Genomic DNA, 16,926 nt, shown 5'->3' with positions numbered 1-16,926 from the left:
CTTTCTCATCTTATCCGCCATATTTCTCTCAGGTAGCCTAATTTACTCTACCCGTATATACCCCAAATGTGATTTCACATCTGAGTGATTTTTCTAGGTGGACTCGACCAGTGCACATCTCCGAAGTACATCTATTTTATACCCTTTGTTTATTCCATTTCATCAATAGATCTAGGTAATAGATGAAATATTTCTCCGCATTTTTGTATAGTTTTGACGTATTTATTGCAAATGTACCACATTCACGTAAAGGAAAGGCATTCTATATTTATTTATCCAAAGCTTTTAGAATGATTTACTACTGTACGATATGTTTATTGTAATTTTGAGCACTGCATGGTGTTTCAAAACGTGATTTCATTTCTTCTTGGTGTCCTATAAATTAGTATCGGAGATGTACGTGTTACCTGTCGAAGCTACCCGCACAGGTAAATCGAAGACACTGATGTGAAGTGAAGCGTAACACAACTCGTCCCCGTATATACCATGCGAACCCTGATACATATAACAATAGAATATCCAACTAATATGGCGGATTAGCAAAGAAATATGGCGGACATATAGAATTATACTATATTCATTAATTCATGTCAGCTTTAAGGTATGAATCAATACTCTTTATGATAATATATGTTTTTCTTAAGAATGAAAGTTGAATAATACATTTTCACTTCTGATTTAAGAAGAAACTTCAGACGTGTATAATTACTGATTCGATGCGCTAGGACATGCTCTGTGTATGATAGAGTTTTAGATCGAAGCAAACTTCTGGCAAATAAGCAGATTAAAAAAAAACCATTTCGCTAATTCTATTATTCTAATTTGCAAATACGACTTATTATTAGGCCAAATGCTGTCTGTCATATGACATGTGCTCGGTTGTTGTCATGTTGATTTTGACTGCGGATTATTCCGCTTAGACCGATAACTATATATTTGTTTAACATAATGTAAATACTTACCACACTTGATGGGTCATTCATTCCTAGAAAATATGCGCTAGTTAGTTGGAGTTCAAACTTCAAGGGTTTGTCTAACGTTACTGCCTTAGCGTTAGCTTCTCCCACATCTTCCTGTCGCCTCTTAACCTTCATCTTTAAAGTTAACTCATCTATAAAGGAGGTCAATAACCCAGAGAAATGATAATGGGTAACATACTCTGAAAAACTAAATCTTAAGTGTTCTTCATAGGCAGCGTTGCAGGTGTCTGAGGTTTTTATTTGATTATCCGAATATGTTTTTTCGTTATATAGAATGGCGATGATAAATGTACATAACTATGTATAATTTTATACGTTTTGTAACGGAGCCAATTTCGATTATAATTATACAGAAAATGGTAAAGAAGATTGACATTTTAAAATTGAAAATTAAACTTACATGCGTGTGCATGTAACATGTAATTCATAAGCTGGTACAGAACCTGATACTTATCATTGTATACATGTCAAACTATATATACATTACTTATTTACCCCAGAGGGACAATTTTCCCTTGTTATGATGCCGTTTTCATTTGCCTTTACATATAAACCTTTACATGGATTATCACGTTTAGCTGATCAAGGTATATTACTAAAGGCGGATGTTATCGATTAACTAGCCACCTGAACCCACTTGAAGTATTTCCAGGCGTCCGTTCGCTTGCTTGCCTACCTTTCAATTTACTATTTCTTATATGACTTTTGAAATTCATCATTGCTCATTTTCCTTCCTTTTTTATCGACTGTGTTCAATGATATAATGCGAAAGTGAGTATAATTTTCTACCATGGGATTTGTATGAAAATATAATTTCTTTGAAATATATCTTAATAAAACATACTCTTCCCATAAATTTCAATGTCAAATTCTAAGTGAAATAAATAAAGCGATAAACAAGGTTTTGAACATTCCTATGTAAGAATATTTCTATTTGATGAACCCTTCAAAATTATACCATGATTATGAAAATCTCACTATCTATTTATAGATAATTCAAAATGGTTTGCTTGATTACCTTTGATTAAAATTCAGCGTGTTCAAAATGCTTTCCAGAAATAGAGTTTTGAAATGTACTTCGTATAAGTAGTTAGAGGTAGAATTTATCATGTGTTTATAAAACAGTGTAGCGCAGGCAATCATGAGGGATAATTTGAGATGTGAATCTTGATTGGGGAAAATATGTGATGACTTTGTTTTAATAACAGATTATAGTATTAAGTGGAAATACCTCCAAATATGTCATGAAATATTTTGTATCCAAGTAATGTCACGTTTCCCAAACATATTTCTGGTACACGAAGAAACGATGAGTTTATATGTATAGCAAACAGTTTTAAAAACGTGTTAATCAGCTGCACCGAAGCGATTTACAATTGTATGCGAAACACTTGAACAAGTCATAACTAACCGTCATGTGATCAACAAAATAATGTGATATAACAAATACGTTAATATATAGCCGAAGAACCCTCGATATGTCTGCACTTAAGTACATAAATTACAAGTTAAAATCAAAACTGGCAGAAATGCAGTATATGTTTTGAATTCTCCGGGAAGCCTTCACATAGCTATGAGATATGCCTACGTTTACCGACATGCAATTACATAGATATATATCTAACCTGACAGGACTTGAATGAAAGGCAAAAATAACGAACAGTGATCAATCTCATAACTCCTACAAGCAATGCAAAATAGATAGTTGGGCAAACACGGACCCCTGGACACACCAGAGGTGGGATCAGGTGCCTAGGAGGAGTAAGCATCCCCTGTCGAAGATTCTTCCTCCCTTGTTTCCAGCACTTGTTGTCAATCGATAGTTATAATACAGTAAACTTAAATCAAAATATATAAAACGGTCGACAGGGGTTCTTACTCCTCTTAGGTACCTGTTCCGCGTTTGGTATATCCGTGTTCTCCTAAAGTTGCATTCCTTATAGGAGTTGAGATTCATCGCTGTTCGTTATTTTCAGTTTTTTATATAATTTGTTGCATATTATTAAAGATTCCGGTAGAGAATCATTCACTTATATTCCGCATATATTCTGAAAATTTCATAATGATAACACGTCAAAGTTATCGATTAACAACCAAGGACCAATTATCAAACGTTTGGTGAAATTTTTAAGCTGTGAAAGTTGTAATGAATATACACTGTAGAGTGAAAATTAGCAATGCAGAAATAATTTTGACCCTTGAGTGTACTTTTAAAAAGAGGTGTATGAGGGAGGGGAGGGGTAAAGTTAAAAATAGTATTTTAAACTTTCATTTGAATTCAGATTTTAATTACCTTGTGGTTTTATGCTAGCCAGGTATGTAGAATCGTGGGGGGCTTTTAACAATGATTATTATTTGTTATTTTCATATGCAAATAAAGATCCGTGTATATATTAAGTGTCCGTCCATATACACACACTGTTTTTGATTTTCAATGAAATTGTTATGAATTGATATGGGGAACATTTTATATGCAGTTTTAAGCATAAGAAGTCTCCAAATCAATCACCCACATTTAGGATCTTTGTGATACGGTTGAAATGGACAAATCAATCGTTGCCCAAGAACAAGTAGTATAAAGGGTTTTACAGGCACTGGTGATGCTTGCACCTCAATATATTAAAGGACCGTCTGGCGAAGGACCCCATTGGAAATAAGCCATATGGCTTTGATGGGTTATCCTTGGCATAAGCATGTACATTAATTTATTTAACTGTGCTCTTAAAGCCAAATAGCTGTTAAAATTTATCCTTTTATCTTCTGTATTTAACAACAACCTTTGTTTTAGCTATGTGTTTCTCTATGATATTGTCTTGTATCCATATTGTATATATATGTGTGTGTGTCTTTTCCTAAAGAAATAAATTAAACTAAAATCTTTACAACGCGAGAAAGGATTTCCCCGAGATATAGGTTGTAGCCTATCTAATCAATAGACGGAACGCTGTCAGGATCCAAGGACCATCCGAGAAAATGGAGAATGAGCCTGCATTCGTTAACAGAAAAGGTTATAAATGTTCAAACAACTTGTGATCACACTGGCAATTATAAGAATCGATGTAAAGTAACGCGAGAAAATTGTCTGTGAAGAGAGGAAATAAAACTTCCCATGTACGGTGCCCTATAGATAAGTTTGAAGGTATATAGATGGTATTGTTTGCAATGAATGAAAACACGTGGAAGCGCTTTTCAATATTTATGCTTTTAAAAACGAAAACTATTTCAAGGTAAAAAGCTAGTTTTAATATAAGTTTATAGAATTAATCATTAATATGAATAATCAATTTGAAATTTAATTATTTAGGTTAGCTTGCACATCTGAAGTTTTTAGAAGATGACACAGGGCAATCAAATAACGCAACAATGAAGATCGACAAGACGGAATACCGTCAATGGAAATGAAAGATCGAGTCTTGTGAAATCAACGCCAGAATCTGATTGGAATGGTATGAAAAAAACCATAGGTAAACAACGACATATCGCCAAAGTTCTTTCGGTAAAAATCTTTATATTCCACGAATCGCTCTACTAATGAAATTTTCCCTCGATATCTGGATTTTATTTTATTTGGATGTCATACATTTCATCAAAGCCTGTGTTATAGTCACTAAAACGCACTTAATCAAAATACAGCAGACAATGTAACAAACAGGAAGTAACATTATTGGTGTAAATAGTTGATGTTGGAGAGTTTTCGATATTTAATATCATATTAACTAATGTGAGTTTAATAAAGGTTTTATGCAACGGTATCTAATAAATCCATTAACCAATGCCACATCATGTATTTGACAAACTCGTTAGGGTTAATGTCACATTAAATCTGATGTCTCGGTGATACAACCGGACCCTGCATTTTTACTATCCGTCACCGATTTCTTACTTGGTCTTTAACAAAGGTATCCAAAAGTTGTTTTAAGATAAGATATTTACCATAAAATTACACCTTACTATACATTCAATAACATCCATCGGAATGGGTTTACATACCGCTTGGTATCGGTTGTTCAATGTCCACATGAAGTAAAATTTCGTCTGAAGCCATTTCAAACGTGATGTCCTCAAGTTTCTCGAAATTAACATCTGTTGGATCCACAAAAACATACAGTGCTCGTGTATTTCCCAGCATCAACCTAATGATTGAAAAGATTGATTTCTATAATTTTCGGCCTCATTGATGTTCTAACCTGCGAATGTTTCGCTCACATGGAGGCGTAACCATTGTCAGTGAAGGGATGCAAAATTTAGGACAATGTTTGGTGCTTATGGATTTTGAGCAGGGAGGGATCTTTATCGTGCTACACTTGCTGTGACATGGGGTCTCAGTTGATGTGCTTTTATCCGAAAGACCCTTCCCCTATTTAGCCGCCCATTACGACAAGGAAAGTAAACTAGAACATGGCTTAACCCATATCTCCACAGATTTATTTCACTTTTGTCATTAAGTAAATACATACATTTTAAACGTGCTTTGAAATAGATATCTCTGACGGAATTTTCATAACAGTATGCATATAATGATGCCATAAAATACTTCACAATAGCCATTTAGTAAGTTTTCGTTCACTATGGTATAAATTGTTCGAATAAAAACAAAATATCAAAATTCTTGTAGATCAGATCATGCGTTGTTTTCATATACTGTACATGTATGTTTATTGCCCATTCATTCGCTGGTATGTTGAGGCAGGTCATATTCATTTAACAAAGGGAGTGAACTACTAACCTTTTGGATATATACATAAGAAATTTCTATCAGAGCAACACGATAAATGTAGTATGACGTCTTTACATGGCTATTTTGAATACCCAATAAATATGAATATGTGTAACACAGCCCCAGGGCATTGATCTAACTGGCGATAATAACGTTAAAATCAGAAATAATCCCAGTATTTCACATTTTACTCTTATCAAAGGTGAAGATAACGAACAGTGATCAATTTCATAACTCCTAGAAGCAATACAAAATAGATAGTTGGGCAAACACGGATCTCTGGACACACCAGAGGTGGAATAAGGTGCATAAGAGGAGAAAACATCCCCTGTCGACCGGTCACACCCGGCATGAGCCCCATATCCTTATCAGGTAAACGGAGTTATCCGTAGTAGAAATCGGTGTGTTAAGAATGGCCTAACAATATTTATGAAACATGTCAGACAGCATTTGACTCAATGATATATTGTATTGACGAACTAGATCGTTATAACGACTATAGAATTTACGAAATGCTGACTTCAATCGAGACTGTTGAAACCCCTGTACCATCAACTTGTTTGTCAGTAGTTTACCTCGATTTAAAAACTGACTACACGCAGAACAAGTTCTTGTGTATCGAATCAGTTGAGAGATATAAACACCATATGGAGGTGATAATGGAATATTGCTACATAAATATGGGAAGTTGACGATGGAGAAGCTGAAATCATCGTGTGTGCCATGCAGTTGAGTTGTCAGTTTGCAGTTAATGTCTACTTTCAATGAAATATCTAAGTATGAAGCAGAAGTGAACGACTCAGTGGTATCCTTTATTTCTAGCTCACAGGGATATATCGAATTGACATATGAATGACATTTATCATTGTTGATAGACAAAACGTCGTCGATATATCTAAATGTTGAATTGAAGGCCGCAGCAAGAGATTTATTCTTAATCGCGTATACGTTTTTGAATAAATTCTGCTTGATATGAATATAGAAACAGGTCAGCTAACAAAGGAGCACAATTCGTGCCCATGGGAATTCCAACAGACTGTTGGAAGACATGATCACCACAGACTACGAAGATATTGTCAATGAGGAACTGTACTATATTTTATGCTACTTATGTTCTACGATGACCTTTGACAGTTTGTAACAAAATATTCTAGCAGCTATGTCCATGTACATTAGCTTAGAACCTTTCTTCTGCACACTGAATCGATTCAACCTCTAATACAGACGATACTAAAATGATACATATTTTTAATACGTAGCGCTTTTGACTCTACCTGTCTCTGTGGTTAATGCGACACTCTTTTGTTTCTGTCAACCTTTTCCCGTTAACGGCTACGCCATTCTCTTTGAAGGGTTTTAGAAATACTTTCCCATTCTTATTTCGGATCACTGCTAATTTGTCGCTTCTATAAAAAAGAGATTTGATGAAGTAATATATATATATATATATATATATATATATATATATATATATATATAGATATTGATGACGAATGTTTTTGTATAAATTTTCTATTTTTTTGTAAAATCTTTTCGTCTTGACTATTTAAGTGTGGCGTAGGCCCCGCTTGATACCGATTGCGTCTGATTGTTTTGTTGTTGGTTGGTTACAGGGTCTGTCCTTGTATTTCTGTTCTAATGCTGTGCTTTTTCTTAACATCCTCCGTTTTCAAGGAGATATTTTTCATGGTTGCTGTTGGATAATTGACCACTTGTTCGTTGTTTCTGTTGAGTTTTCATTTATGTGTATTCCGTTTGTTTTCTCTTAGATGACGGTTTTTCCATACTTTCTTATGTAATCTAACTGTCAAATGTGATCAACCTTTCTAGTAAACATTGGACAAACGACGAAATTAATTTATTATTGAAAAGTTTAAAATGTACACCAACACCGAGAAATAATCCCCAAGAATTATTGAACTAAAGATATTAAAGAATATACACCTGTAGATTGAGACTGGCCGAATTCTTTGATGAGAAGGAAGAACATGATGAAGAGAAAAATCTGGAAGAAAGCCTTCTAAGAAATAAATCAAAATTTAGTCCAAGAAGAGGCTGGAAATATATGTTAGATACAGTTTGTGATGTTTCCTAAAAATTCCACTTATTGATGACAATTCAAAGACAGGAAAAATAAATCTATCTAAAACTTAAATGAATGCGTTAAAATCATTGTCATTGGTTGAAAACATTATTATGAGAGAAGCTGACAAAGAAGAAGCAGTTGTCATAATGGGCACAAATCTCTACAAATCCAAAATATCAGTTTTGTTAAACAACGATGAGTTCTACTCGGAAATAAATGAAAGTCGAGACAAAATGTTTTTTTACAAAAAATTAGAAAAATTATACAACACCATCCGCCATCACTAACTGAAAATGAACAGGATTTCAACGGCTAACCCAAAGTCCACAAATCGGATGAAATAAAACACGTGATACAACTTCAAAGTTGTGAATACATCACTTGTCTTAAACTCCAGGACTTGAAATTCCGCCCAATTGTAGGGGGGGGGGGGGGGGGGGGGGGGTCATCCGCCCCAACACAGACTTAGTCACTTTTGGACATTATATTAAAACCTCTGTGCAATGAAGTGAACAGTTTTGTCCATGATGATTTAGACTTCCTACGACACTTACCTGATAAAGTAAACGACAACGCAATATTAGCAACGTTTGATGTTGTTAATTTATACACTAATATTACTTGCGCATTAGGGCTTCAAGCACTAGAATATTGGATACCCCCCCCCCCCCCCCCGAAAAAATGAACGTTTTTCTAAAGACTTTATTTTAGAGGCAATAGCATTGGGAACCAAAACAGCTCAAACATATGTCACACTTACACTCGGCTTATTAGAGGAATTATTATACCAAAAAGTTAAAGAATCATTTGATGAACAATTCGGTTTATAAATAATGCAAAACTGGAAAAGATACATTATTTGGAACAGATACATTACGGAGTTGACCAAAAAAAAAATTAAAAACATTCTAAACGAATTGGATGTCAATCTAAAATTTACAATTGATTACATCTTGTATACCATTCCAGGATGTTTCTGGTATGATTAAGGAGGATACAATAATTACAGATATTTTTTACCAACACACGGAGACTCAACAGTATTTACAATTTTCGTCCTCGCATCCAAAACACAAAAAAAAAAAAAACGCGCAATACCTTACAACCTCGCCAGAAGAATATGTACCATTGTTAGCGAGGAACCTACCAGAGAACAATGTTTAGGGGAATTAAGTAACTATTTACAAAAACAGAATTATCCAATCAAACTTACAAACGACGGAATTCGGAAAGTCAGAGAACTCAATAGAGAAAATGTTATTAATAAATCCAAAATCAATTCCACAACAAATTCACACATTTTACCGTTTGTTACAACATATAACCAAAGGAACTCTAATGTTACACCTATCGTACGGGAACTCAAAGACCTAATGTAAAACTTATACGGTACCATTTTGATGCACCAGATGCCCATTTCGACAGATAATGTCTCTTCAGTGATGCTCAACCGAAATGTTTGAAATCCGAAATAACAATGAAGTTTTAGAGCTATCATAGCGAAAAACAGTGTGCCAAAAAAGTGGAGTCAAATTCGTCCAAGGATAAGAGCTATGGGTGAGGGAGATAATTCTTAATTTTGAAATGAATTTCTAAATTTTGTAACAGCAATTAAATATACATCCGTATGTTCACGCTAGTAACGAAGTACTTAGCTACTGGGCTGTTGAGACCCTCGGGGACTAACAATCCACCAGCAGAGGCCTCGACCCAGGGGTCATAATGTAAAACTTATACGATACCTATTTTGATGCATCAGATGCGCATTTCGACAAATAATGTCTCTTCAGTGATGTTCAACCGAAATGTTTGAAATCCGAAATAACAATGAAGTTTTAGAGCTATCATAGCGAAAAACAGTGTGCCAAAAAGGTGGAGTCAAATTCGTCAAAGGGTAAGAGCTATGCGTGAGGGAGTTAATTCTTAATTTTGAAATGGATTTCTAAATTTTATAACACCAGTTAAATATACATCCGTATTTTCAAGCTAGTAACGAAGTACTTAGCTATTGGGCTGTAGAGACCTCGTGGACTAACAGTCCACCAGCAGAGGTCTCGACCCAAGGGTCATAATATAAAACTTATACAGTAATGAAAACAGATAGACAGATGGGGAAATTATGAAGAAATGTACCTTTATCAACAACAAGAAACAACAAAAAATTCTTAGGAGACTGTTATGCAAGTCTCATTTTCAGGAAAAGTCCAACAGGAATAATTTCACCGTTACCAAATCTGACGATCGGTGATGCGAAAACCTATCCATATCTAAGGGAAGGAAATTCGTTCCAGTTTAACAACAAGGAACTTGTGATGAATTCAGGTATGACGTGTTCCGCCAAAAAATTAATTTATACAATAATAAGTGCTGGTTGTAGAAAACATTAGATTGGTGAAACGGGGAATACTCTGCAAACTCGTATACGAGTTCATAAACAACACATTTCAGTACCTGATTATAGAAAAATTAATGAACATTTTGATGTGTGTGGTCACGTACAATTCAGTTTATTTTCGTTTTTTAACTTTATAGAGGAAATATTATTTCCCGACGAGAAAAAGAAAGACACTTTAATAAGACTTTAAAACCGGCTCTCAATACTGTGAAATATTTTTACTGTTATCATCTATGACGTCATAATATACTTAGCGTAAAAACCCTTTCCCTTCATTCGCCTTTCATTCGTTTATGACGTCGTTACGTAAGTGAAATGTGAGGACACCTTTATGACGTCAGGCCATTTGAAAACTATTTTAAAATTTACTTCCTGAGGATTATGAAAGGAAAACACTTGCCTTAAAATCTTAACTTTGTGTACTGTTTATTTTATCACACACACACACACACACACATACACACACACACACACACACACACACACACACACACACACACATATATATATATAAATTTATTTATTTATTTATGTTTTCTATGATAAATCTAGGAGTTAAACATGTTTCCCGCAGCTAGTTATTTTTCATTTCAACAAACAAGTAATTTTGTAGTTGTAAAATTGGCATTTATTAATGACAAGAAGATATCAAGATAAACAATTAGGGAGATCCTACTTTCTTATCAAATTGTACATAGACTTGGTTTAGGATCTCCCAAAGTAACATGTTTTAAATGTTTTAAGATATAGTGTGAAAATTATAATCACTATGATGAAAAATAAGGTGGCAACAAATAATAGGCCACCAAAATCCAATAAACATGGGATTTTCCGCCACCCAAGAGAAACAACATATAAAAATACCAGAGGAAAGAAGATTCTCTCTAATATCAGAAAATCTTGAGAAAGGAAATTCAATAATACATAACACAATATAATACATATACAATTTCAAATACCCAGCAAAACCCCTGATTTTATGACCTGGATTACATCAGTGTAACCTATTTAACACATACAGGAGTACACGTATATTAGCAGCACAGGTGTAGGAGAAAGTAGCAGACATAATCTGGCTTACTCATCACTAATAACTTACATAGACTAAGAGTCATATAATGATGACATACATAATCTGACCCATCTAATGTTGAGTGATCTAGTGACACCTACAGGGGAATATGACAGACATAATCTGACTCATTAGATTGAAGGAGTAAAAGAACTCGTCCTTATATATCTCTTAGCACAATCGGACTTCCATCGACCCATTCGCTGTATCGCATTTTCAGAAAAACCTAACCTAGCTGCATGTGTTGCTGCTCCGATTCAAAAACTGACTTTTGTACAATTTTGGATTCAAACCCATGAATGAAATAGCTGCCTCTAATTGTTTTGAAACAAATGCATGTGAAACTGGGACCCCGTTAATAAACTGAAAAAGGGGACCACTTGAATGTTTGAATTTACGCAAATAGTGAAAGAGAGCAAAAACTGGACAAAATTCCTTGTCAGGCTGAACTTTTAAGCAAATAGTAATTGATTGGTCAGCTTGCATACTTTTTGCATGATGTAAAATTAAGCTTACACTGCTTAACTTCCCTTCGTTTGCTTCGAAATGGATGTCTGACCTTTGTATTACTTGAATTATAGCCTGTTTTGACTCGGTAACTAATTCCCCTAGTCTGAAAAATCCAAAGAAGGCAGTGAGAAACAATGATTTCAATAAAACACAGTGAAGAAAATTGGAGCATGTATGATGTATGGCATTGATGAGTTTCATGAGAATTTCCCCTGTTATTGGGAGTGGCGAGTCTGCCCCATGACATGATTTTTGACAGCCTTTTAACAATTTTTGTACTAGAAAATTTTGGGATGGGTCTGGCAAGTTTAAAATTTATGAAGAAATGCAACTGCGGAAACCTGTGATGCTAACATGCTTGCCGAATAATTGTTTTCATATAGTTGAGCCAAAAAACAAACAAACCCAAATTGTAGAGATTTGTAATGGGAGAATAAGCTTTGATGCTGACCAATGACACAGATTATCCCATGTATGTAGATATGCCTTTTTGTAGCAGGGTTGAGAGAGGCTTGTATTAAGTCGCATGCCATCGGTGTCAAATGTGCGAAAGCTGGCATGGAACGTGTGTTGGTTGTTTTCTTATGATTCGCTTAAAACAAGTGAAACGTCTAACGGTAATAACAATATACTGATAACGTCATACAGTAATTCATTACGTCAGGAAATAATCTAACGTCACATATGTACTAGTGCATTGTTACGTCACAAGCCAGCAAAATAATGCACCGGTGTATTGTTACATATAAATGCATAAAACATATTATTTACTATAATATCACTATATAATTTCTTAAGAGTTTGTGTACGAGTAAAGCATGCAAAATGTGATGGAAGCAAGGCTGTCGGATCAACAACATATTTTGAGTGTAATAAAGTACATCAATATCAAATACTTTGGCATATTATTTTTTGGGGATGTAGTCATTGGATAGGGATTTGCAGCTATGCTACTAATAATAACATTTTTGTTCTGACAAAAGGGTAAAATTATGAATATTTTACCCTTTCTATTTAAAAATTCTGACAGGTTATTGAAAATGGATTTTTAAAAAGTGCCACAGTTTGTAAAACAATTGGATATACACATTGATATTGTTTATTGGGACTCTAATATTTACTTCCCTTTAAGTGCAGAAAAGTCACAAATTTGACAGGATTCCAGATTTTGGTAAATTGCAGAAAATGATCACGTTTGAATCAACTAGTAGTAAAAAGAGTAACATTTTGATTTATTATTCAACATTAGTTATTATTCAACATCAGTTTCATCTTACAGAGAAGAAGTATATTTACAATATATCAAAATCAGTGTTTGGACTCTCGATTATAGTAAACATATCTATACTTCTAGTTGGACATACCCCTGCTTTTAGAGCTTTCATTCTGGTAGCCACCTAAACATGTTTGTCATGCATGGTCCCTGTAATTCTTGTTAAGTCTTATACAACTTTATGATTTCACATCAGATGACCAGAAGTATGTATCAATCATTTTTTGTTGCTATGGGTCCTGGTTGCCATGGTGACAGATTACAAATTTAAAAAAAAAAATAACGTTTTTTAATATGCATCGTATGAATAGTTGTATTTCAACAAAAATGATATATGTGTACTTTTAAAATGCAATTTTTAAAATAAAATTCCATGCCAATTTATATTACGCTATGGAGACTTAAATATAACAAAAGCAAGTGGATCATATTTCTTCATATATTTACTTTTACTATGGATATGATAAGGTTAAATCTATTTTTAAAATTTGACTGGTTATTGAAAACATTCTGAAATAATCAAACTCAATCGCAAATTCTAAGCCAGACAACAATGTAACTTTTGACCATTTGAATGAAAGTCACAATATTGGTATTCTAAAACAAATATCGTGGTTGCCATAGTAGCATGTAGACCAATTTAAAGACTGATCTGCTTTAAGTTCAAAGGTAAAACTTGTGTGAAGACAGAACGTAATAAATATCCAGAATATAAGTATATCTCAAATCTTGATTTTTTCCTCGGGGCAGTTAAAACGTCATATGCAGTTATCAAGTACACTATATTAGATAAAAAGTACTTTGAGGTTAGGAATTTTTAAAGGTCATCTAACTTTAACAAACGAAGTATCCAGAAAAAAATGGACAGCAACCCTTAAACAATTAAATAACATATTTAGCATGTACATATAAACAAGAGTTGTCAGAAGACAACATAGCTCGCTGAGAAGGATGATTGTACTTAACCTTTTGCTCAAAAGGTTAAAGTTTTTGAAAAATAGGCCAAAATCCAAGGTCAAAAGTTTTGATACCATATCAAAGGTCTGGTCATGAGGCATCTAAATATGAAATATCAAAACCCTATCCCCTTGGTTCAAAAGATATAGCCAAGGTTAATGTTTTTTTTAAAAGTAGGTCAAAGTCCAAGGTCAACAGTTCTGATAACAAAAGAAATTTCTTCTAATGAGACATCTATATTTGAAACATCAAAGCCCTATCACTCTTGGTTCAAAAGATATAACCAAGGTTAAAGCTTTTGAACAGTACGTCAAAGTTCAAGGCAAAGGTCATTAGGTCAAATGTCTTCCACCAAACAAAGGTCTCTTCTTGATGCATATATATGTAACATATCAAAACCCTATCTCTATTGGTTCAAAAGACATAGGCCAGGTTAAAGTTTTTTAAAAAGTAAGTCAAGGTCACTAGGTCAAAAGTCTTGGTACCACATCAAAGGTCTCTTCGTGAGGAATCAATATGGAAAATACAAAACTTTATCCCCCTTGGTTTGAAAGATATAGCTCAGGTTAAAGTGTTTTCCTTAAAGTGACGCCGACGCCAACACCGAGGTCATGACAATACATGTAGCTCTCCGGATAGTCATCCCGGTGATTTAGAAAGAATGTGCATGTTCTTTTCTTGCCTTTCTTTTTTTCTTCTTATTCTTACATGCAGTGTATTATTCTACATTCTAAATACATGTGAATGAATTCGAAGCAGCCATATGCGATACCGGAAATTGATAATGATATTGATAAGAGGGGGGGGGGGGGGTGGTAATGATAAAATGTTCTTCGATAGTGAATGATCTTGTTAGAATCATAAAATAATCAATAATGTTGATATTATTTAAATACAGAAATAGTCTTTGCATTAACACGCACTCCTAACACCGTTACACGTACATATGAAATATAGCTTAAATACTAACTGACAGTAATCATATCAATTGCACCGAAGATGAAAGTCAGATAATAATAATAACGTCCGAATTCGCACAAAATGAATGAAGTTCGCTTGCAATAATTGGAAATATTATTTGTAATGAAATGTGTTATTTATACCTGACCCGACTGGTATAGTCTGTCCTGTCTGTAAACAAACTTCTTAGCACGTACAGTGTAGGTGGATAGGCCCATTAAATGGCATTCATCACCAGGGCGGAGGGTGTGGGTGGGTGGCATTTTCCCCCATAGAAGACACCCCCAAGTTTAACACAACCCAAAGCTCAAAACCTTTAATAATAATAATAATAATAATCGGGGGTGGGGAGGGGTGGGGGTGGGGGTGGGGGTGTTCCAAGGATTTAATTAATCAGTTTAAGCTTTCATTTAAATTGTTTATTCATTGCCATAAAAAGTAGAGGGGTGGTGGTGGTGATTTAGCTAAAGATACTTGATAGAAATGATCTTCGGTTTCCCTGTCAGACAAATGATTTCCCCCTGGCCGATTTCTCATGATGAACAAAATACTGACAATCCAGACTACCTATATCAATGACTTTAAGAAAATACATTATCATATACATAAATGTAATACCATCAGTTTACAATATTTAGATCTTTGTTGCTGACAAAATAGAGAAAGGTGTAAATGTTTGCATGTTGAATCGTAACCTATGATTAAACATCGTGTATGTCATATTTGTAGAAAAAAGAAGGATACCGAGCAAACTGTTACAGTATACATTCTTTGAGAACACGTTATGCATTTTAATTTTACAATTTTGTTATTTTGTTCTGTCCTCATTACTTGGTATACATATCTAAGCTAATAACTGATTTCTGTCATCAATCATGATGGTATATACATTTTACAAATTCAGGAGGGGGGGGGGGGCTGCACTAGATCCTCACATGCTCCATCTGGACTGAATATAGTTTACAGTATAACAGGACGAAGTACCTGATACTTTCTAAACCATTACAATATTTAAAAATATCTGGATTACATTCATAGATACTGTTATGTCTTTCACTGATATCACACACATGTACAGGGGCTAAGCCCGTTTTGAGCCCGAACTCTGCGATACCATAATTATAGAAAGGGGTCTAACTCTGACCCAGATAAAAAACTAACCACCGCTTCAAATGCCTAAAGAATCTTAAATTAGGTACGCTGTGCGTTATTTATCGCTTTTCTTGCATAGCGGGATGCTTTAACTACTTGCATGCCAAATTTCAAATCACAGTTTCTTAAAATAACAAAGATGTACGTCATCGTTCTTTCGATTTCACTTGTTTATTTTTACTAGGATATTCCCGGTCCGGGTCACGAAGTCGTTTCTCGCCTATGACAGCAGCGAGCTTCAGAATGGTGTGGAAGATTTCGGATCTGTCAATTAAAATTTCACATTAGTTATATGCCACTTACTTCCTCATACTTCAATAAAGTTCTCTATGTTCGCCGTATCTGGGCCGCTTATTTTTACAAAACATCAACTCCTGACTCTAACTGCCATTTTGAGAAACGCACTAAAGACCCGAAATACCTAAAACTTTAAAGAAGGATGAAATGGGTAAAAATAATCTGAATGAAATAAAATAAACAAAAAAAAAATTGAGAAAGGCAAAAAATAATGTTCAATTTTCTTCTCTGGGTGCAACATGAAAGGTGAAGATAACGAACAGTGATCAATCTCATAACTCCTATAAGGAATACAAAGTAGATAGTTGGACAAACACGGACCCCTGGACACACCAGAGGTGGGATCAGGTGTCTAGGAGGAGTAAGCATCCCCTGAATCACAAGCATAATGTTTTGATCAATTTTAAGGTATTTGAGATTTAAAGTCTATCGGGTATTTAGTGCTTTCATTAGAATGGTATATCTTGTCAACAGTTGATGCTGCTGAGGCAAAATAAGTCGTGTAACGTCTACACGAAGAACATTAT

At 34.4% G+C, this 16,926-nt stretch overlaps 1 protein-coding gene across 1 annotated transcript in view; it reads right to left on the bottom strand.

Annotated features, from left to right (window-relative positions):
- The window catches only part of LOC125654202 (kinesin-like protein KIF28), a 146,765-nt gene that overhangs the window by 19,837 nt on the left and 110,002 nt on the right, over positions 1–16,926 (bottom strand). The window contains exons 16-18 of the mRNA XM_048884039.2: positions 6,972–7,103; positions 4,971–5,113; positions 963–1,111 (exon numbers count right to left, since the gene is read on the bottom strand). Of these exons, the coding sequence (XP_048739996.2) occupies positions 963–1,111; positions 4,971–5,113; positions 6,972–7,103 (424 nt within the window). The remainder of the gene's footprint in view (positions 1–962; positions 1,112–4,970; positions 5,114–6,971; positions 7,104–16,926) is intronic.

Source organism: Ostrea edulis, chromosome 7 (genome assembly GCF_947568905.1).
Source record: "Ostrea edulis chromosome 7, xbOstEdul1.1, whole genome shotgun sequence".
Classification (NCBI taxonomy): domain Eukaryota; kingdom Metazoa; phylum Mollusca; class Bivalvia; order Ostreida; family Ostreidae; genus Ostrea; species Ostrea edulis.
Note: the sequence above shows the minus strand (reverse complement) of the source record. Positions and strands in the feature narration are given on the sequence as shown.